The sequence below is a fragment of the Balaenoptera physalus genome (genome assembly GCF_965194825.1).
Source record: "Balaenoptera physalus genome assembly, chromosome: 1".
NCBI classification, from domain to species: domain Eukaryota; kingdom Metazoa; phylum Chordata; class Mammalia; order Artiodactyla; family Balaenopteridae; genus Balaenoptera; species Balaenoptera physalus.
Window position 1 is genome coordinate 18,709,944 of NC_138882.1, and position 23,084 is coordinate 18,733,027.

General features: G+C 34.6%; 1 protein-coding gene and 1 long non-coding RNA gene across 2 annotated transcripts in view; both read left to right on the forward strand.

Moving 5' to 3' along the window:
• The first annotated feature begins 559 nt into the window (after positions 1–559).
• LYPLAL1 (lysophospholipase like 1) overlaps positions 560–23,084 on the forward strand; it is a 36,919-nt gene continuing 14,394 nt past the window's right edge. Inside the window, exons 1-3 of the mRNA XM_082427765.1 lie at positions 560–854; positions 5,574–5,673; positions 19,765–19,934. Of these exons, the coding sequence (XP_082283891.1) occupies positions 572–854; positions 5,574–5,673; positions 19,765–19,934 (553 nt within the window). The 5' untranslated portion in view covers positions 560–571. The remainder of the gene's footprint in view (positions 855–5,573; positions 5,674–19,764; positions 19,935–23,084) is intronic.
• Positions 7,312–15,662, forward strand: LOC309644750. Its single transcript, XR_014254590.1, has 2 exons — positions 7,312–13,953; positions 14,495–15,662. It is a non-coding gene; the product is annotated as an uncharacterized lncRNA (long non-coding RNA).

The window sequence follows — 23,084 nt, forward strand, 5'->3', positions numbered from 1 at the left end:
TGCTGCACAATTTTATATTCCCCTCAGCAATCTACAAGTGTTCCAACTTCTCCACAAACACTTATTTTGTTTTTTCAATAATGGCCACCTTCAGAAATAGAGACACAGAGGTAGAGAACAAATTATGGACACCAAGGGGGGAAAGTGGGGCAGGAGGGGATGAATTGGGAGACTGGGATTGACATAAATCCACTAATATGTATAAAACAGATAACTAATAAGACCCTGCGGTATAAAAAATAAATAAAATTAAATTCAAAAATTTAAAAAAAAGGCCACCTTAATAGGTATGAAACGGTACCTCTTTCAATCAGATTTTCCTAAGCAAACTATTTTTATAAACTACACGAAGAGTTATCATTACATGGCTGTCTTATCCTGTATATAAAATGCTACAAATATCCTGTGTAAGTCTCACAGGAGAAGGTAAAATATGGTTATTTTATGTTAAATTTTAAACATCATAACACCAATATTTCTCCAAATCAAAAGCAGTCCTGAGTTTTCGGACTGCAGCTGAAAATCCTACAGCAAAGAAGTATATCCGTGCCTTACCGAAGGGGTCACCTGTATGATACCAGTCTTGGCAAAACCAAAGCCTCAGTACAGCCTAAACTGCCTCAGACTTGACCCGGAGGCAGGACTGCGCAGCCCGGCCGCGCATGCGCCTCTCGAGGCGCGCCCCCTGCCAGCCTACGTGCGCGGGCCCGCGGGACAGCGTAGGGGTGGGGCTTGTGAATCTCTGGTCGTGGCGGCAGTCATGGCGGCTACGTCGGGTTCAGTTCGCCTGCAACGCTGCATGGTGTCGCCGGCTGGGAGGCACAGCGCCTCTCTGATCTTCCTGCACGGCTCAGGTGGACTACAGTTTTCCGTCCCGGTTACTGCAGCATGGGAAACGCCCCCCCCTCCCCCCCACTCGGTTCCTCCAGTGTTGCCCTAGTGGGAGAAGCGCTGGCCCCAGTAGGGCGCGGTGGACTCGGAGAGGGTGACTGTCCCCTCGGTAGCCCCGCGGCTGTGGACACACGGGTCTGGTAACCTGTCCCCGGCCGTCCTCCCCACACCCCCCCGCCTTGTCTTCCTTTTTGCCTGTCTTGCAGTCACTGGCCCGCTGTTCTGGCCTTTGTGTCCCGTCATTCGGCCAGCCCTCTGTTTACATTCTCTCCATTGCAACCATTGCCACACATTCCCTCGCCCCATGTCTCTCCCCCAAATTTAAACAGAGCAAGTTAGAAAGGTAAGTCTTTTGCTAGAGGCAAATAACATTATCTAGTACTTTTCAGAGTCAGCTACTAGTGATTGGAATTTTCAACCGCAGTGGATTATTTATCTCCTTTCTGTGAGGGACCATGCCAGGGCTGGAGTGCCTTTCCCCCTTCACTCTTTCCTGCTTCCCCTTCCTCCTCCTTCCCCGCCCCCCCTTTTCTTTAAGACTCCAAGATAAAGCACAGAGTCAACTCTGAGTCCCAGGGACAGGTATTCTTCCACTGCCTGCCTTTAGTGACGTGTTTAATTCTGTATAGCGTTTCTTACACTACCTGTAGTTACTTCTGTCTTCCCCACTTCACTTCTTCCTCAAGACTAAGGACCCTTGTTTGAATCTTTGCATCCCTAGTGCGGCCCAGGGTAAGTTCTTGGGAAATGTTTTTTAAAGAAATGAAATGCAGCCTGTGTCCTCAGGGGGCCTACCTAAATTTAAAAACAATTCATTTAGTTTGACTCAGCAGTGGAGATCACAAGAGATCACAAGATGGTGCATGATTTACTGCCAAGTGAATTGTAAGGAAAAAAACTTTGGATAGGCATTATTAAGGCTTTTGGAAAATGAAGAGCTTGTTAGGGTTGCCAGAGGAAGTGGTCTTTGAGCTGGGACTTATGTAGGCTTAAAGAAGACAGTGATTGGATAGTGGAGAGGATTGTAAAGGTACAGGGTGGAAACCTGGAAAAGGGCAGTTGTAGGAAATATTCTCATTTTAAAAATGAGTCTGGGTAGATTGAATAGTTTGTCCATGGTCACTTGGCTATTACTGTGAGTGGTGGTGGCGGCATTGGGATTTGAACCCAGATCTCTGACTCCAAAATCAGTGCTCTGGAGAGGTAAGTTGAAAAAACTCTGAACTAGGAGGTATCATTTTGGAAATAGGGAAGAAAAGGCCCAAAGATGTTTGAAGGGAAAGACTTGACTAACGAAATATACTTAGAAGATGAGGGGTCTAAGATGACAGCAATGCTTATAACTCGGAGACTAATGCTAATATTATTTGGGGCTCCAAGGGTGTTTATAAGCACCCAGAAATTCCCCAATACCACAGTCCTTTTAATAAATAAATAATTTCATAAAAAGTCTGAGACTTTTCTTCTTTTTTCCCTGGACAGCTTTGCTTAAAGTTACTATTCCTCACTCTTGTCAATTTCAAATTACTGACATTTTAAAATTTGTAACCATATGTCTCTGAAAGCCAGAGTTGTACGTATATATTTTTTCCCTCTGTGCTTTGAACGAAGAGTTTATCCAAAGAATCCTGCCAGTTATGCAAGTATAATGCAGTTCCTGTGTATTTTGAGCTCCAACTTATTGGGAATATGATTTTACATTAGACAATAATATATGTGGTTATGTTATAGGATATGTTTGGCTTCTGGTTAATACAAATGTGGGCAAACCAATTTTAACAGTTTTACCATACTCTTGGAATAAGGTGCTGGCTTTTTAAAGAGCGGACTTTTTGAATGGATGGATGCATGTTGTTTTGTAGCATTTAGTTTTGCTTTTCAAGGTTGAAAAAGTGTTTAGAGGCAGATTTTGTTTTTTTTAAAAATCTTGGAAACTTGAGGTTCTCTTCTAGGCTGTGGCAGCCATAGAACATCATATAGGAACATAAGTTATATCTAACCAACTTAATTTTAGTGTTTCCAACTACTAAAATACCAAAAGAGTACCTTCTTTAAGGATGATGAAAACAAATGATAGCTTAATTAGCTTTGCTCAGCTTCTCAGATTAGATAAATTCACTATTATACGCTCCATTAGGACACTGTGGTTCTTCTTTCAGTGGCATTCACCGTATTTGTAATTACGTAATTTAATGTCTGTATTCCACACTGAGCTCTAAGGTTCACACAGGCCCAAATCATGCATGACTTGCTTTCTCCCCATATAGTAAGTCTCAGCGAATTGTCTGAGTTGGCTCTTACTAAATTCAGCAGTAACCTCTGTGTTGCTAAATGTAATGGACATTTTTCAGTCATCATTTTATTTGAACTGTCAGCAGTATTCACCTTTCTTCTTGAAACACTCTCCTGGTTCTTTCTACCTGTGTATGTATTTTTCACACTCATTCTCCTCTCCCTGGCCATTAATGTTGGGCTTCCTCAAAATTCGGTCCTAGGGCCTCTTCTCTTCTCCCTCTACATTTTTCTCCTCAGGCTAAATTCCATACAAGCTCACAGATTCTATTTTTATCTCCGTTCATGTGACACAAATATGTGTCTCCATTTTAGATCCCCTTTGAGCTCTAGACCTGTTTATCCAACTGCCTAATAGTCATTCATGCATTAATCTATTCATTCAAGAAATAACCTATTACATGGCCACTGTGCAAAGCACTGTTCTACGCTCTCAGCTCTTAAGAACCTGGATTTTGTCCTCCAGCTGGTTGTAGTTTACTCAACCCTTCATGTAGGACCTAGAGACATATATACACTACCAAATGTAAAATAGATAGCTAGTGGGAAGCAGCCGCATAGCACAGGGAGATCAGCTCGGTGCTTTGTGTCCACCTAGAGGGGTGGGATAGGGAGGGTGGGAGGGAGGGATACGCAAGAGGGAAGAGATATGGGAACATATGTATATGTATAACTGATTCACTTTGTTATAAAGCAGAAACTAACACACCATTGTAAAACAATTATACTCCAATACAGATGTTAAAAAAAAAAAAAAAGGGGTGCTTCACACTCAGCATGTATAGACCTGCTGCTTCCTGTGTTTCCCGTCTTGGTGTATATAGCTCTGGCCAGAAACCTCGCCGTCACCCTGAAACCCTTCATAATTGACCCCTCATAACTAATCTGCTGCCAGTTTCTTTTAATTTTATCTCCTAAATGTCTCTAGTATCTATTTCTGTATACTCCACTGCTGTCACTGTAGGCTAAGCATCTGTCATCTGAACAGCAGCCTCCTAACTATCCTTCCACATCTATCTTTGTCCTCCTTCAGGTCTATCTTCACATAGCTTCCAGAGTAATCCTTAGAAGCATGCCCCCTTTCTGCCCCCAAAAAACCTTCGTGGCTTCTCCATGCTCTCAGGCTTTGTCGGGATGTTAGGATCCATCCTGCATTCACTGCTTTTCCTCTCATTTTCTGCTTTTCACTTCTTCAGTGCCATACTGCTTCCTGTACAGCGTTTCAGCATTTGCCATATCCTGTCTGAGATGCTTTTCCTTGTGCACTTCAGTTTTTACCATCCTGTAGATCGCAGTTCAAACCATTCAGCAACTATCTACTGGATGCCTAGTTTGTGTCAGCACTGTCCTAGGCATCAGATGAACAAGTAACTCACTGGCTGAAACACAAAAGGAACCTTGCCTTGTGGAGTTTATATTCTAGTGAAGTTATCCCTGAATCCTGAACTGGGTCAATTCTGAATCTAATAAACCCTTGAAGTACGAAGTGTCTTACCTTTGCAGTGGTTACATTTGTCTTTCACATTTATTTATATGATTATTTGACTAATGTCTGTTTCTCACAATAAACTATACACTCCATGAGTATGGGAATTCTTTCTCCCCATCACCTTCCCATCACTGCCTCTCTAGCAGTAAGCACAGTGTCTGACACATTAGTAGGTATTCAGTAGATACTTTTTAAATTGCTGTCTTAATGAATTGATTGATTAAAAATTAGAGTTGTTAACTTGAAAATTTTCTCTTTAGGACCACATAAAATGAACCTATAGTTCCTTCCATTTTTTTATGGAAATACACATATATTAATTCTTGCATGAGGCTTGGTTGTTTTTCAGCCATGGGATGTACAGTCATTATTTTAGACTATGTAAACATATTGCCAAAATTAAATTCTCATTTCTTCAAGTAAAAAATAAAAGTATGCTGAGTACCCCTTTTGAAGAAATTTGGTTTTTTAACCAAGAAAATTGTTTTAGGTTGTTACAATTACAAAATTTTATAAGCACTTTAGGAAGTTACTAGTTTTAAGAGTAAAAAAAATGAATGACTGTTTAAAATCAGATATGGAAAGGATTTCTTTTTTAGAAAAATCAATTGATTTGTTTGTTTCTATTATATCCTTTAAACAAATGAGGAAACTTAAAACTCAGAGTTAAACAGGTCTTTAAAGTGAAGTCAGGAGTGAAATAATCAAAATTATTTCTAACTATTGATGCCTGATCAGTTATTTCCCATTAATAAATCGGTTTCTATACAGTTATTTTTATTTATGAAGACTTTTTTATTCTGTGTTCCAACCTGTGTGTGACATGAAAGTTATAGACTGCTTTTAAATACACTGTATTGTCAAACTGTTTTAACTTAATCTAGATTTTGTGATTCATCAGGTGATTCTGGACCAGGATTGAGAACGTGGATCGAGCAAGTTTTAAATCAAGATTTAACATTCCAGCACATAAAAGTTATCTATCCAACAGCTCCTCCCAGGTATGCAGTAATTTAAATCATTACTCAGTATAACTCTGTGGCATAAAATACATATAACTGTACCAGCTAGATGGTTTTTCAGCTTAATGTTGTATTTAAAATATTTTAAATTGGGATTCTTTTTTCCAGAACTTTTTTTTTTTTTTAGCAATTACTCTGTTAGACCAAGTTTTGCTAGGTGAGTAATTTATTCTTTGAAAAGCATTCCCTGAAGCTCTTAACTTAAACTTTGTCCCAGGCATGGTTTACAGGACTCTGCTTTCTGTGGCCCTGCAGATTGCTCATCTTTCAAACTCTTTTCCCCTTCATTCACCCCCTAAAGAAACTAATAACTCAAACAAGGATAATCTTTCTAATAATTCAGTTAAACCAGAGTTCATAATCCCTGGAAAAAGGGTTTTGTGACATTCTTTCTACACATAGAAGGTTTTAGAAATAATTTTAAGCTTTTTGAATCAGTAAACCAGAATAGGGACATGGAATCAACTACTTAATACATAGTTATACAACCTGTAGACATGTTTAACAAAATGCACAATCATAAGACTGGTATAGTTTTGAAGTCAAACTGCTTTTTTATGATTATTAAATTAATATCTACATGGTCTCTTAAACTGGGATTTACAAGTTTTTGTGTGTGTGTAAGTGAAATATTGTGCTGAACTATGCAACCCAATCTGACTTCCCATTATCTGTTCTTGATTTGTTTTTATTAGCACACTGTGTGCTTCTGCAAATGCTTTGATTTATTTTTCTGTAAACTTAGTATTAAGGAGAAGTATTGATAGAAGCAGAACTTCAAGGACCTTTTCATATCTACTGTTAAAAATTTACTTACCTGAGTTGATAGAATTGAAAAAGGTAGAACAATAAAATGGTAATTTTGTTGTAAGATTTAAGATTCAAAAAAAAGTTATTATTTTAATATAATTTTGGAGCAGTTCAGTATTTTGGTAGTGCAGATAAAAGACCTAATGGCCAGTGGGTTATTTTTGTGCTGTAAATTGAAGGTCTTTGAAAATGTCCAAAGAGCTTATTATTTACTATTGGTTTTTAGGGTGAGTGAAGTTAAGAGGGAGGAAGACAGTGGTATTTCCCATGGGAATGGGAAAGAAAAGTTCAGTTTTGGCTAAATATAAATGTAATTGGCTGATAAAATTGAATGGAAGATCATTGGAAACATGATTCTAGGAATTACTATTTTTCAGCTTATGAATATCATGTCATCACCAATTATGATATGAATTCTAGAGCAGTGTACCTCATACTTAGGCCACAGATATTTCTGAGAGTCCAGAAATCTCCATATGCTCTGAAGCATTATTTGTAGGTGCTGTTGTGATTTAATAAAATATAAAAGCATTGAAATTTTTTACTAAATTCATAGTAACTTTTTATTATATGTTTTCATAGTCAATAGCTATTTGGACAGATCAACAGACATTTTAGACCATGCTATCAATGGAATATACTATAAGCTACATATATACATTTAAAATTTTTGGCACCAAATTTAAAAAAAAGGAAGAAGAAACAGGTAAAATTAATTTTAATAGCTTATTTTATTTAACCCATATATCCAAAATATTATCATTTCAACATGTAATCAATATGAAATTATTAAAATGATATTTTACATTCTTTTATTTTCCTGTCATAGACCATTTTAGTTTTTATCCTCAGTTTATCACTATGCATACCTATTTATCTTATTTCTTATTTTCCGTCAGGAAAAATTCCTAGAAAGTGCTCAGAGGTCTTAAAGTCAATTTCTTTTTGTTTAGGGGATTAGCTTTTCCAAATTGTTTTCCAAAAATGGAACAATTTGCATTATTTAACTTAGCCTGTTATTAATGTAATGTGGTTAGGTTAAAAAAATACTAGATTGGGAATTCCCTGGCTTTCCATTCCAGTGGTTAGGAATCAGTGCTGTCACTGCCAGGGCTCCAGGTTCGATCCCTGGTTGGGGAACTAAGATCCCACAAGCCACGTGGCACGGCCAAAAAAAACCACAAAAGTAGATACATAGATAGTTAGATAAATAGATAGGTATAGATGTGTGATTTTTTTTTTCTTGTACACTCAAAATTTTTAATTATTTTTTCTTGATCACAAAATTAATTGTTGCCTTTACAGTGATACCTACTTTATAATTTAACAGCCTCTCAAAGAAGACTGAAAAGAAAAATATAGAGTTGTGTCAAAATAAGAGCAGACTACTAATTTGTTGATCAATTTTCAGCTTAGTTAATGGGTATGTGCTTTGGAAATATATTTGAAGTCACTTTTATGTTATATTTAGACATTTTTAATGCCATTTATATTTCAATATATCATATATTAATAAGAGTGAAGCATATGTAATACATATCTAAAGTGACAAATATAGTAATAAATCAACAATAAATCCACTTGTTATTCCTTGTAATTAGTTTGAATGAAAAATCTGGTATGTACTATACAATGCGGAATCTCTGAGAAACCAGTACTTCAGTTAAAGAGGAAAAGTGAAGACTTTTAGAAATAGGTCATCTAATTCTTAATTAAAATAAAATTATAAGGGCCATTAATGAAGAATTTGTCAGTTCTGTGTCTTAATTTTCACATCAGAAATTAATAGATTTGACTAGATCTCTAAAATCACTTACAATGATTAACTTTTTGGATTTGGGGACCCTTCAGATTTTATCTAGTAAAGATAGAGTAAGAACCAGTAGTGTGGGACTTCCTTGGTGGCATACTGGTTAAGAGTCCACCTGCCAATGCAGGGGACATGGGTTCAAGCCCTGGTCCGGGAAGATCCCACATCCCGCGGAGCAACTAAGCCTGTGCACTACAACCACTGAGCCTGCGCTCTAGAGCCTGTGAGCCACAACTGCTGAGCCCACATGCCACAACTACTGAAACCCGCGTGCCTGGAGCCCATGCTCCGCAACAAGAGAAGCCACTGCAATGAGAAGCCCGTGCACTGCAACGAAGAGTAGTTCCTGCTCGCCGCAACTAGAGAAAGCCTGTGTGCAGCAATGAAGACCCAACGCAGCCAAAAATAAAAATAAAAAATAAATAAATTTCTAAATAAATAAATAAAAAGCAGACTGGGTTTATATGAAGTTCAAAACCAAGCTAAACAAAAATCATTTAAAAAAAAAAGAACCAGTAGTGTAATACTCATCATCTTTTTTGCTGTACTTGTTAGGCCAGTAGGTCAGGGAAATACCCAAGATGATAATATTATTCAGTAGGAGATTGAAGATATGTGGAATTATTGTGGTACAGTATTTAAGAATGCAGTTTTTGGATTAAGCAGACCTGTGATTGAATCCTGATTTCTCTACTTAATGCTGTAAGATTTTGAGCAAGGTATATTGCCTCCCTAATGGTGTCCCAATTTCTTGAGCACTAAAGTAGAGATAATTGTATCTACCTCAGAGTTGTGAGAATTGAACGTATAATGTACATAAATTCTTCAGCACGAAGTCTGACATAAAATAAGCACTCAATGAATGTTAGTTACTTAGAGTAGTCTTTGATATCCTTGTGGGCAAGATACAGAAATATCCAAAGAATTACCGATAATCCTTGAGGAAATTTTCCAGAACTGTGTTTCTGGGTTGTATTCTTAAGCCTTATTTGGGTTTGCAGTTTTATTTTAATTTAGGTGAGGAGACAGTGCTCAAATTTCCAGATGATATCCTCAAAAGAAATGCCCAGTCATGTTGTTTGCCCATGTTTTTATTTGGTTGTCTATCCTTTACTTACTGATTTGTTAAAGCTCTGTATTTTTTTAGATACAGCTGTTGTTGTTGTTAGACGTATGAATTCAAATATCTTGTCCCTGTCTGGTTTGCATTGTCACTCTCTTAATGAAATCCTGTGACCAGAAGTCCTAATATGTTTCTTTAAAAGTAAAATTTACAGTGAAATGCAAACATCTTAAGCATACAGGTCAATCAGTTGTTATGAATATATGCACTTGTTTACTTCAGATATAGAGAATGTTCCCACCATCCCAGAAAGTTTTCTTGTGCCTCCTTCCAATCAATTCCTACCACACATAGATTGCCATTGTTCTGATTTCTATCACTGTAGTATAGTTTCGCCTGTTCTTGAATTTCAACTAAATGGGATAATTTAACCTTCTGTGTCTGGCTTCTTTCACTCAACATAGTGTTTATGTGCTTATCAGTAGTTCATTTAAAAATTTTTGAGTAGATATCATTTGTGAATATACCACACATTTATTTATCCATTCTACTGTTGATAGACATTTGGATTATTTCCAGTTTTTGAAAATAATGTATGTCACTGCTATAAGTACTTTTGTGTTTTTGTGAACATATTTTAATGGATTCTTACCTGAACTCTGTTCTGTTTCATTGGTCTATTTTTCAAATTTTATGCCAATATAAAACTGTTCTGATTAATATAGCTTTATAGGGAATTTTGAAATCAAATTGTATAAGTTCTCTTTAACACTTTTTCATCCTAGGTTCTTTGCATTTGTGTGTAAATGTTAGAATCCACTTACCAATTTTATGAAACACCTGTTTGGATTTTGATTAGAATTGCATGTAATCCATGGCAGGTTTATTTACAGAAAGTTGATGTCCTCCAGTCCATGCACATGGTGTGTCACTGTTTATTTAGATCTCTATTCACTTCTCTCTGCAGTGGTTTAGAGTTTTCAGTATAGAGGTCTTTTGCCAAATTTATTCACAAATATTTTATGTTTTTTGTGTTACTGTAAATGGATTTTTTTAAAATTTAAATCTCTAATTTGATTGTTACAAGTACATAGAAACACATTTTATATTTGTTTCTTGTTCTTATATCTAGCTATCTTCCTAAATTCACTTATTTCTAGTAGTTATTTAGTAGATTCCTTATGATTTTTGTGTAAACAATCATATCATCTATGAATAAAGGCAGTGTTACTTTCTCCTTCCCTGTCTTCCTTTTATTTTATTTTATTGTCTTGCCTGATTGTGCTTGTTTGAACTTCTGATAAAATGTTTAATAGAATCAGGGAATGCCTTCCTGTGTAATCTTAGAGGGGAAGTGTCCAGTATTTCACCATTAAGTATGATGTTAGTTAGTAGATGTTAGTTAGTAGGTTTTTTCTTTGCACCTTTTATTAAGGAAATTTATTTCTTTGCCTAATTAGCTGAGAGTTTTCTTTATGAACTGGTTAGATGCTTTTTCTGTATTGTTTTGAGATAATCTTGATTCTTATCTTTCAACTTGTCAGCATGGTGAATTACATTGGTGGACTTTAAAATGTTAAACCAACCATTCATTCCTATTATAAACCCTGCTTGGTCATAATGTATTATCCTTTTTATATACAGCTGAATTTGATTTGCTATTATTTTGTTGAGAAATTTTGTGTCTGTGTTCATGAGGGATATTGATCTGTAGTTTTCTTTAATGTCTTTATATAGTTTTGTTATCTAGGTCATACTGTCTCTTAAAATGTGTTAGGAAATGTTACCTTCTCTGTTTTCTGAGTTTGTGCTATTTCTTCCTTCAGTGTTTGATAAAATTCACTAGTGGAATTATCTGGACCTGAAGTTTTCTTCTGTGAAGGTTTTGATAATAAATTCAATTTCTTTCATATAATGAGAATATTAAGATTTTCTGTTTCTTTTTCTGTCAGTTTTGATCATTTGTGTTTCTCATGGAATTTGTATCTTTTATCTAATTTACAAAATTTATTGGCATAAAGTTGTTTGTGATATTTCCTTTTAATGCCTTTAGGATTTGTGTTGATATCTTTTATTCCATTGCTGATATTAATAATTTGTATATTTTTCTCTTTTTTCTTGCTTTATCTTGCCAAGGGGTTATTAATTTTATTAATCTTTTCATAGAACCAGCTTTGGCTTTGTTATTTTGCTCTTTTATTTGTTTTCTATGTCATTTATATTTGCTCTTATATTTATTAGTTCCTCCTATTTATTACATTAAAGCTCTAAATTTCTCACTAATTGCTACCTTAGCTAATTCCCACTAATTTTCTCTTTTGTATTTTTAGTATTATTTATATTGAAATATTTTCCAATCTCTCTTATGTTCCCATTATTACTCCTGTGTAACAAACCACCCCAAACAACTTTTTATTATGGTGACACATCTGTGGGTTAGAAATTCAGAAAGGGCACAGCACTAATGTCTTGATTCTGTTCTATGATAATTGGGGCATCTGCTGGGAAAACTTGGAAGGCTGGGGATGACTGGCAACTGCTAGGGACTGGAATCATCTGAAGGTTCACTCATATCTGGCATTTAATACTAGATATTAGCTGGGACCTTCCTCTGGTCTTGTTACTGTAACACCTGCATGAGTTCTCATTATCTGGTGTCTTGGGCTTCCTGGCAGAGTGGAGGCTGAGTTCCAAGAACAAATGCCCTAAGGAGAACCAGAAAGGAGCTGTATTGCCTTCTAAGACATAGTCTTAGAAGTTACATAGTGCTATTTCCTCAAGAAGAGCATGTGGGATGAAAGATATTGTTCTGGCCAGATATGGAAAACAGAGTTCTGCAAGCTTCTTTAACTCATAAGTTATTTAGAAATATGTTGTTAATTTCCAAATATTTGGGGCTATTCTCAGTCTCTTACTGCTATTGACTTCTGATTTCATTCTATTGCTGCCAATATTCTGTACAGTTTCGGTCTTTAGATACTCTTTGGCACTTATATTATGGTCTTGAATAAGGTCTTCTTGGTGACTTATTCTGTGCCTTTGTGTTCTATAATGTCATTGGCTCAAGGTGGCTATAGTATTACTCAAGTTTTATATTTTCTTAGTGATTCTAAGTCATTCTATTAGTAAAGAATGGGTATTAACATCTTCAACTATGATTGTAGATTGGTCTATTTCTCCCTTTAGTCCTGTCAGTTTTCTCTTCATGGTTTTTAAGCTATATTATGTACATTCCCAGAGAGGATTATTGTCTTCCTCATTAATAGCTACTTTTATATTTTAATGTTTGTTTTTATCGCTGGTAATTCCTCAAAGTGTACTTTGTTTAATAATAATATAGTATGTATCAGCTTTTATGTTTACTGTTTATATAGCGTATCTTTTTCATCTTTTTACTTTTAACATCTATATCATATTTAAGGTGGGTTTCTTATAGATAACATATATTTGGGCTTTGTTTTTTCTTTAACGAATCTGTCAGTTTCTGTCTTTTAAGTGATTTGTTTAGACCATTTGCATTTACTGTAACTATTGATATATTTGAATTTAAATTTATTGCTTTTTGTTACTCTTTTATCCTTTTCCATCCTTTTTGGATTTAAGAAAATTAATTCTCTATTTTCATTTATTCTTTTTTTTCCTGATTGTTCTGGGGATTATAAGATACATATCACACCTTTCACCTATTTACTTTTTACCACTTTACACAAGATGTTGAAGCCTTACAACCATATAGTTTCCTTTATCCTCCCCACCTTTATGTTATGCTTGTTGTATATGTTTTATCAATGTACATTGAAAACTCTCTCAAACAAAGTTATAATTTTTGCTTTCAAACATCATACATGTTTTAAAGAACTTAAGAAGAGAACAATAGTCTATTATGGTTACCCAGTTGTGGCCTATTACAGCATATCAGTATGTTTTGATTAAATTGTGAATTGCCACTTTGGCTATAAGGTATTCCTTTTCTCAACCCTATTTAATAGATGTTTTTAATCAGCTGAGTGAGGAGCATATTAAGTAAAAATCAGCATTTAGTTGCTGTGTTGATTTAAATGGAAAATATTGCTTCATTGTTTTATTATGTTAATTTAGACTATATTTAATTGAAGTGCTCAATAAAGATTTTTATTTTGTGACATACTTTAGCTGTATTTGTAATTAGAGGTTTTCTTGGTTTGGGTTTACTAGTAGAATTTCCGTTTAAAAAATAATAATAATTTTTAACGGGCCATCAATAATTTATATGATGGTATAGTTTCTCGGTGTTTTGAAAAATTCTAAAAGTAATAAGATTCAGTCAGTAGTGACTCTAGTTTTCAATTCACTGTTTTTCCACATGAAGTGCATGTTTATATTTTTCATTAAACATATATTCTGAAACAGGGTTAGGCACTCTTGATTTAGGTTTAGTAATGGGTTCATCATTACTCCATCACTTAGGATTCATACCTGAAGCATGATATTAGGAGATCTCTCTCCTGATAACAGTGGATCTGTACTATAAGTACACTCCACTGGCAAGGAACCCTCATTAAAAAATGCTATTTTGAAGAAATAGTATACTTCTTTGGTAAGTATTTTAAATGGTACATTTAAATATCTATTACTATGTTAAAACTTATTTTCTTAGAAACATGTTCTTTCTAAAACAAATCAACAAAAGAAAATTTTGACCTTTTTCTAGAAATCACAGAATAGATATTACAAGAATTAAAGTCAAAAGATATTCAGAGCAAAATAAAATAATTTTAGGTATTCTGTTAGGTATTCTGCTGACAAGAATTATTCCCAAATCACAAATGATTATTGGCATTCATCGTTCAACAAATACTTGCTCTTGGCACTGGGGGTATCACTGTGGAAAAGAGCATTACAGGGAGAGGGAATATCAGGTGCCAAGTCCCTGGATCAATAGTGAGGTGGTCCTGAAGAAAAAGGAGGGAAGTGTGACTGGAACCTAGTGAATGTTGGGGGAAGAGCAGTGAAATGAGGACAGAGAGGAAGCCTGGAACCCGATGATGTTATCTGAAAGGTTATGAATGACCTTTCGATTTTATGACTTACAGGGAACAAAATTTGGTGTCAAGCTGAAATGTCAGCTCTTTTTTTAGACCTTGGACATTCATTCCCGCTTAATATTTTACCAGTGTACAATGGTTTGATTGATTGATTGATTGATTGATTGAGGAGCCACACAGATGTTCTTTGCCAAACATATTTATTTATGGTGGTAATGTCTGAGCTGTTTTATACCAGCTAATAAAGTGGTTTATTTGAGGAAGAAGGTGAATGAGTGTAATATATGTGCCAGTTTGTTTAGCTGCTTTAAAAGGCAATCTTCCTTTCATGCTTTATTGAAAGGTTTTTCTAACATCTTAGGAAAATTATGCATTCTTGATTGTTTTCTTAACAAAAAAAGTTCAAAATTATTCTTTGTCTCAGCACATTTTTCCTATTATCTCCTTTGAACAGAATTAATTTTCTTAGAGAACTGAGAGAACAAAAGGCTACTATATTAGTAAAACTTATATTCTGTGGAGCATCTATCTCTAAGTAAGATACTGTCAAAGACAAAAAGTGAAGTGAATGTCATTTTTTTTCTATTAATGGCTGAGTTCCCAGAATGATTCATATTTTAGCCTATGATATCATCCTTATTTAAGTGCTTCGACAGGCAAATAAACACTTAGAGAAACAGAAGAAAATGAAAAGGGAAGTAGAAACAAGTCAAAAAAGTACCAGTCTAATTCAGGCTTTAGTATGAGTGTTGTATATTGTTTTCATTCAGAAGATCACTGTGATTTAAGTGACAATTTCAATCGTTTGAGAGTTCTTTTTCTCTAACAGTGACATAATGCTATATGGAAAGCACCTGCTTTCATTTTCAGAGTACTTTAAGAAAGTTAATCCTGAGAAGGGATTCTGGGAGGTGGGAGGATAGAATGCTTTCTGTCTTCTCTCCCCTTCTGATTCCAATTTATCTACCTCTCTTGAGCCAAGCAGCTTCTGAAGTCAGAAGGCCTACAGGAATGAGGGAGAATTTAAGCTCTCTGGTGGTCCCCATAGAGAGCTGGGGCAGGATTTTATCTTCTCTGCACCCAGTGTACCCACTTAGAGCCTGGGGGACGAGGCAGGAGAAGCCTTAGGTAAGGCCCAGAATGTGGCCGATCCTGGGAAGAGCACAGTCTGCAAAAATCTTCCCACCTCCCAGATTCATGTCATAAAATGTTAATTCCCAGGCAATAATGCAATACTAGTTAAATCCCACAAAGACTTTTTTTTTTTTTTTTTTTTTGGTTGCGTTGGGTCTTCGTTGCTGTGCACAGGCTTTCTCTAATTGTGGCGAGCGGGGGCTACTCTTCCTTGCGGTGCTTGGGCTTCTCAATGCGGTGGCTTCTCTTGTTGCAGAGCACAGGCTGTAGGCGTGCAGGCTTCAGTAGTTGTGGCTCGCAGCCTCTAGAGCGCAGGCTCAGTAGTTGTAGCACATTGGCTTAGTTGCTCTGCAGCATGTGGGATCTTCCCAGACCAGGGATCGAACCCATGTCCCCTGCATTGGCAGGCAGATTCTTAACCACTGTGCCACCAGGGAAGTCCCGAAATCCCACAAGGACTTTTAAGGGGAATTATTTGAAATTATTTAAGAATTTACTAAATATTTGATTAATTTCTTAGAGAGATAAAGAAGATTAGATACCTGAGAATAGACAGGACAAGTCTGAAAGACATGTAGTAATGATGGTAGGGAGAGGGGGCCCACCTGACTCCACCTCAGAACATATTCTAAAACCACTGTAAATACAGTCGATATGATCCTAACACAGGAGTAGATAAATAGATCAGTGGAACAAAATAGAGCCTTTCCCAACCAGAATTTTCCACCTGAATCACAGAACACACAAAATGACTTGTCATTTTCTTGATTTTTGCCTAGGATAGAACAGAACTAGTACCATTCTAGATGCTTTGGAGAGAAGCCCATTCATTATAGGTAGTAAATGTATTAGGTATTAGGGTTTAATTCTCTTATTTACCTAGGTTGGCACAGACTAGATAATTCAGAACTATAATATGGCAAAGGTAGAATTTCACCTTTATGAGAAAAGTTTTTGTTTTTTTGTAGTAATGCAGGCACAACTGGCTATCCATTTGGGAGAAAATGAATTTGAATCCTTAGGTCACTTCATGTATGAAGTAAATTCCAGAAAAATTCAAAACTTAAATGTAAGAATGAAAACAAAAATCTTAGAAGAAAATCTTGGATTCTATATGTAAAAAAGTATGGATTGAGAATACCTTAAATAAATCAGAAGACCCAGAAATTTAGTTTAATACCAAAAAAAAAAAAAAGGACAGATTATATCAATTGTAAAAGTCTTTTATTTGGCTTTTAAAAAAAAGATAGATACTTTAAATACATTATGTCAATATACAGAAATTGATTTGAAAAAAATACTTGAAATACAAATGAAAAATATTTATGGCAATAATATACAGATGTGGTTCTAAACTAATAAAAAAAATCAAAACCCCAATAGAATAAAATAGCCAACGTTATGAATAAATAATTCCTTTATGTGGAGTTCTGGAAAGGCAGCACTAATCTACAGTGATAGAAATCAGTCAGCAGTTGCCTGGGAAGTGAATGGGACTTGCTTGGAAGTGGGCATGATGGAATTTTCTGAAATAAAGGAAATGTTCTGGATCATAATGGAAATACATTGTCAAAAGTCTTTGAACTTTGTATTTAAAATGTGTGCATTTATATATGTAAAGTATACCTCAGTAAAGTTGATTTTAAAACTATAGTTGGTACCCTTCAATGGTAATATTTTAAAGTATGTTAGTACCTATTGTAATTAGGGTAGGGCTGTTGGGCAAAAGAATGTTCTCAGACCTTTCTTGTAGAAAGGTGAATTTTTATAGCCTTTGTGGAAGCAACTTTGAAACATCTATTAAGATAAAAATCATACCTCTCAATCCAGTAGTCCTATTTCACAGACTCTGTTCCATAAGAATAAAAGTCCCAGTATGTAAAAACATGTACGTGAATATGTTTGATGCAGAATTGTTCTTAGTGGCTAAAACCTGGGTACCAAATAAATGCCCATTAGTAGGTGAAGGGCAGATTAAATTGTGGAACACCTTTATTATATTATATAGCTATTTAAAAGGATGGGTAAGAGCTATATCAGATGAAAGGATTTCCATGAGGTATTGTTAAAGGAGAAAAGCATGAGACACATAAGAAAACCAAATAGGCTTATTTCATTTTTGAAAAGCAAATGCTCTAAAAAATATAATGTAAAGAAACATGTTTTAATGTATGTGCAAAGAAAAACATTCCAGATCATTAACATAGTTTACCTAGTGTGAAGGGCAGAATGTGCAATGGGGTGGGAGAGGAGAGGAGGAATGGAGAGTTGAACAAAAAAATAAAAAGGACTTAATTGGAAGACATCAAAACAATACACACACAGACAAAATAGCCTGTATTTGCAAGATTTCATGCATGTGCATAAACTAGGAGAAAATGTTAGGGTTTTATGTACTGACTTACAGAGATATTTGTAATACACATTCAAATTTTAGAAAGTATGTTACCAAGTAAAGTTTATAACACGATTATATTTTAGTAAATACGAGGTTCTCTGAAGATGAGTTCTTTTTAAATCTGAGTCGGATCAACTGTCTTGTTTCCAGATTTCTTTCACTTTCTCTGAGAAAGTTTCCAAAATATTTCTCTTGACTTTTAGGCTCCTTAAGTGGATATCTGTTTATTTTAGAGCGTTAAGACCAATACAGAACAGCAGTTGTGTAGTTCTCCTATTCCCTTCAGCGCCACCCTTTGGTCCTAACAGTTGGATGTTTCTGATGGTCAGATCTGCACAGACTGCAGAGTCGTTTTGCTACGGTGGTTGAGAGAATGAGAATTGAATAATTCTAGCTCCTTGGCTTTGTCAGGATTCCATTTGGTTTTTCACTAAAGAAAATGCAAAGAAGCACATTCAGATCTCAGCTTGTGTCTTTCAGCCCTCCATTTTTTTGTTCTGGCTGTACATTTTATGCTTTTATTTCACTGACTCTGGAGGGTGAGAATATATAGCTAAATTTGAGATGGGGCAAAGTAGTAGAGGTGTTGGTCTAGGAGAAACCCTGCATCTGTGGTCATCACTGGTTTAGATTTCTTTCAAATTATAGTGTATACTTTTGTCACTGTTTGTGTTTTCTGTGGTCTTCTTACAACATAAAACTGTTTTTCGCGGTCACGTGAGGAGAAAGCAAGATTTGCTAAGTGAAAAGCTGTATCTTTTATTAAACTTTCCTATTCCTCATCTTTGGAAAACTATTGTTCTCCATGTGTGTCTTATATATCCCCATAAACTTCTGTGTGTTTGCTACAGGAAGCTCTAAGAGTGTTTTCATTCCCTTCATTTACCTTTACCAACATAAGACTTGATACAGGACCCCGTAACCCCATTATAATTGATTAAAACAGAATATTTGGAATAACTTGGGATACACACAAACATGTGCATACACACATGTATACTTAAAATAACAGAGCATCCAGAGCAAGATTCAGTAATACTGTAACCACCCCATCTCATACTTAAATGTAAAGCATCTTAATAATATCAGTCTTGTTCAACAAGACACCCAGTTCAGGGCATCTTATCACATAAAATGTTTTTAAGTCCAACAAGGCACCCAATTTGAGATCCAAATGATGCAAACAGTGTGGAATATCTGTATGATAAGCACTTCCAAAGATTATTTGTATCCCATTAAACTCTCTCATTTCAAGGTTCCTGAGAAGATTTAAAAATAAAATAGTTCCAACTCTTGATTAACAAAACAAAACAAAACAAAAATACTGAAGACTCCTATTCTAAGGATAATCTGCCTGGATGTGATCAAGAAACATTTAAATTACTAACGTAGCCTTCATACTTATGTGCTACAAACTAACCACCTTTTGAAAAGCATTTTGGTAAATCATATTTTCTCCTCTTGAGGTATTGACTTTTTGCATGGCCAGACATTATTTATTTAGCTGTAAATATTTAAATAATCATTTAAATAGAGTGGAAAAAATAACATGCCCACACAATAAATAATTACCCTTTTTTCATGGGGATTTTCTGGAGAATTTATGAAACTTAAAAGATGGAGAAACTAAGATGATGAACTGGCATTAATAAATGTTAATAGAACCAAGGTAAGTATAGGAGAGTTAAGGCAATCAGCATGGGAATATTTTTAATGTGAATTATTTAACTTTTAAAACTTGGAGGAAATTGTAATTATTCAAACCACTAATTTTTTAGAAATTAAAACATCTATTTTAATTTTTTCTTTTTCTTTTTTTGGTTTTAAACAGGCCATATACTCCTTTGAAAGGAGGATTCTCCAATGTATGGTTTGACAGATTTAAAATATCTAATGACTGCCCAGAACACCTTGAATCAATTGATGTAATGTGTCAGGTGCTTACAGATTTGATTGATGGTGAAGTAAAAAGTGGTATCAAGAAGAACAGGATATTAGTAGGTAAGATCTTTAGATGTTGAGAATTTAAAATTTTTTTTCACTTTTGTTTAATTCTATACATTGAATTTTACTTGGAACATTGTTTAGAAGCACTTTGTATATCATTTGACCTATTCACAGTTTTAGATAAACTTTACATATTAAGAATTTTAAGGATAATAGAATTATAAGCAAAAGCTCATGAACCTTTAAATGATTTTCTTTTTAATAATAACATACTTTAAGACTCCCATGGCGGTTAAAATTTTCTTTCTACTTTAATTTTCAATTAAGAGATTATTCATTCCAGTTTTTAAAACATTTTATTTTAATTAGCTTAAATTTTATATGTTTAGACTACTATCGCCATAATTAAGATAAATTAAAGTACGTAGTCAAAATATAACATCAAATTCATGAAAAGTAAACTCTTCGGAGTTAATATTGTAGGAATAAGGTATTCATAAACTTTTGTTAAACATGTCTTTAGCAATCTCTCTTCCCAAGGGGGATATATCATGCCTTTATATAAGCTTTATTCTACTTATACCCCTTTCTTTTTCTGCAATCATAAAATGCATAAACTATTTTATAATACATACAAAAATAAGATAAACTGTATAGAATGTGAATGATACAGGATAGATTTTTGTTAAAGAGTTATTTCCAAGTAACTATTTAATTTATAATGAGGTGTATTTAATGTTGAAATTATAAAGCAAATTAAGGATCTTCATCATGTTCTAAATAACATTAAAATGCACATTGAAATCCTGTGTAGACAGGATTTGGGCAAATTAATAAACTTCCTCTGTGTTTATTGAAGTACTAAATGATTCATTGAGTTGAGAAGCAGTATGATATAATGGATGGGATCCATTTTTCTGTCTTGGCTTCAGCATTCACTTTTGTTAGTTAAAAGCAGTGTGCCCTCCAGTGCAGTAACATCACCTTTCTGGGCCTCTGTTTCCTCATCAGTGTTTAACTCTATATTTCTGTGTTTCTGTGTTTAACATCTGTGTCATAGAGATAAATACAGAACATTATGGGAGTACTGGGAAGAGCATAGTAAAGGGGCACCAACTCAGTCTAAGGCATCATGAAACAGTTACAAGATAGAATTCAAAATATGTGAATGTGTAACAGATTCTGTCATTCAATGATTTAGCAAATATTTTCTAAGTTTCTAAGTACTGTGTGTCTGGCAGTAAGTTAGATGCTCAAAGAGACACACAGATAAATAGAACAGGAATGCCACCGTTGCTTACAACCTAGAAGAGGCCATGAGGTACTTAAAATGGTAACTGTAAGGCCAGCCAGCCTTGATGATTGCCCTAAAGCAGTATAACTGACAGCTCTTCAAAGGGAGTGATCATCTGTATTTATTTTTATTTCTCAGGACCCATCGCAATGCCTAGCACAGAGCTAAACATTTATAATGAGTAGCATGACCTGATCTGTAAATTGATGACTTAAGTAGTTAAGTATCACAGGAATTCAGATGAAAAGAGGTCATAAGTATTTGGGGCTATTAGAGAACAATTTAATAGGAAAGTATCAGAGGCATTTGAGATTTTGAGATGTGCAAATAAATAAAATTTTAACTATTACAGTGCAGAGGTCTAAACATAGAGAGTAATATGAATGGTAAATAGAAGTAAAAAAAAGTAGTGCTTGTTTTTGGCTGTCTGGATGTTAGATGGCTTTAGCAGAAAGTTTGTTGTCTGACTGGAAGATGCCTATTGATCTGATAGCTGGACTAACAGCCTGAAGAGCATAATGGTATAAGTGACCAAAATGGGTCGAATCTAAAGTCCACCACTGCCTAGCTGGTTCATCACTTAATTGCCTACACTGAATTTCTGCTACCTCATCTGCAAAGTGGGAATAATAATACTATAAAAATACTATTTTACTGGAATATGATGTTTGTAAAACAGTTGGCTCATTTTGCACTCTCAATAAATACTTTCTGTTTCCCCTTTTATCCTTTATTCTATAGGTAATTGAGGAGAGATGATTAAAGTATGTCTTTGAGTCATATAGTTAGTTAGAACTGTGCTTTAGGAAAATTAATCTGGCAGAAGGGATAAGTGAAGAGATAAAAATTTGGGTATGGGAAAACCAGTTACTGAATTTATGATTATAGGGTAATGAGATCCTGAAGTCATGTAATGACAGTGGGAAAACAAAATATTAGTACTATAAGAAATTGCTTTAAATTAAAATTATAAAATCTTCATACATAAAAACGTAGAAAATATACTAATCGTACTTCTAATGTATATGTGTTAAAGAATGTATCGTGTTGAATTGTAATTGCTTATCTGCTTGTCTCTTGCCCCATCCCTCCTCCTTGCCCTTCCCTGTATCCATCAGTTACTTCATCTTATTCATCTTTGAAAAGAAGTTATGGATTGTTGTAAGGTCGGAGAGCTGATAAGAATTTTGAATCTAGGTTTACTTCATTTCAAAGCCCATGGTTCTTCCATTTAACTCAACGTTTGTAAAACTCTTAATACATATTGTCAAATTCCTTTCGTGAAAAAACTGTACCAATTGATACTTCTCCCACCTATATTAGAATGTCCATCTTATTATACCTTGCTGAATAATATTGTCTTGAAAAATATTTGCTAAAAATAAGTAAACAAAAGTGGTAATTTATATGCACTTAATTTGTTATTTTGCTTTTAATTCTGTTTATGTTTTGACACAAGAAAGCTATTTTTAGTTGTCTATTTTTTTCCAAATAATTTCTCAGTTTAAGAAGGTATTTCTCTAGAACTTGAATAAATATTCAAATAGGTGTTCTACTGGCTTTTCTATAATTTTTTAAATATTTATTTGATTCATCTGGAATTTGTTTTAGTTTCTTTCTACCATATCATGGAAGGTTTTAATTATTTTCTGAAGTACCAAGAGAACCTTGTTAAAAGATGATCTTATTTATAAAGCAGTCAGTAATGTGGTCAATATTTTATCAAAGCTCCACTGAATTTTTAACAAAATTTCATTTTGGAAGGGTTATAAACTATTATATTATAAAATTATAAAATTTGAAATTTATTACAAAATGCATATAATAGGATATTTATATACACTTATGAATATAAAAAATTGGGAAAGAAAAAAATGCCTTTTTAGAATTTGTGAGATGAGCTTATGAAC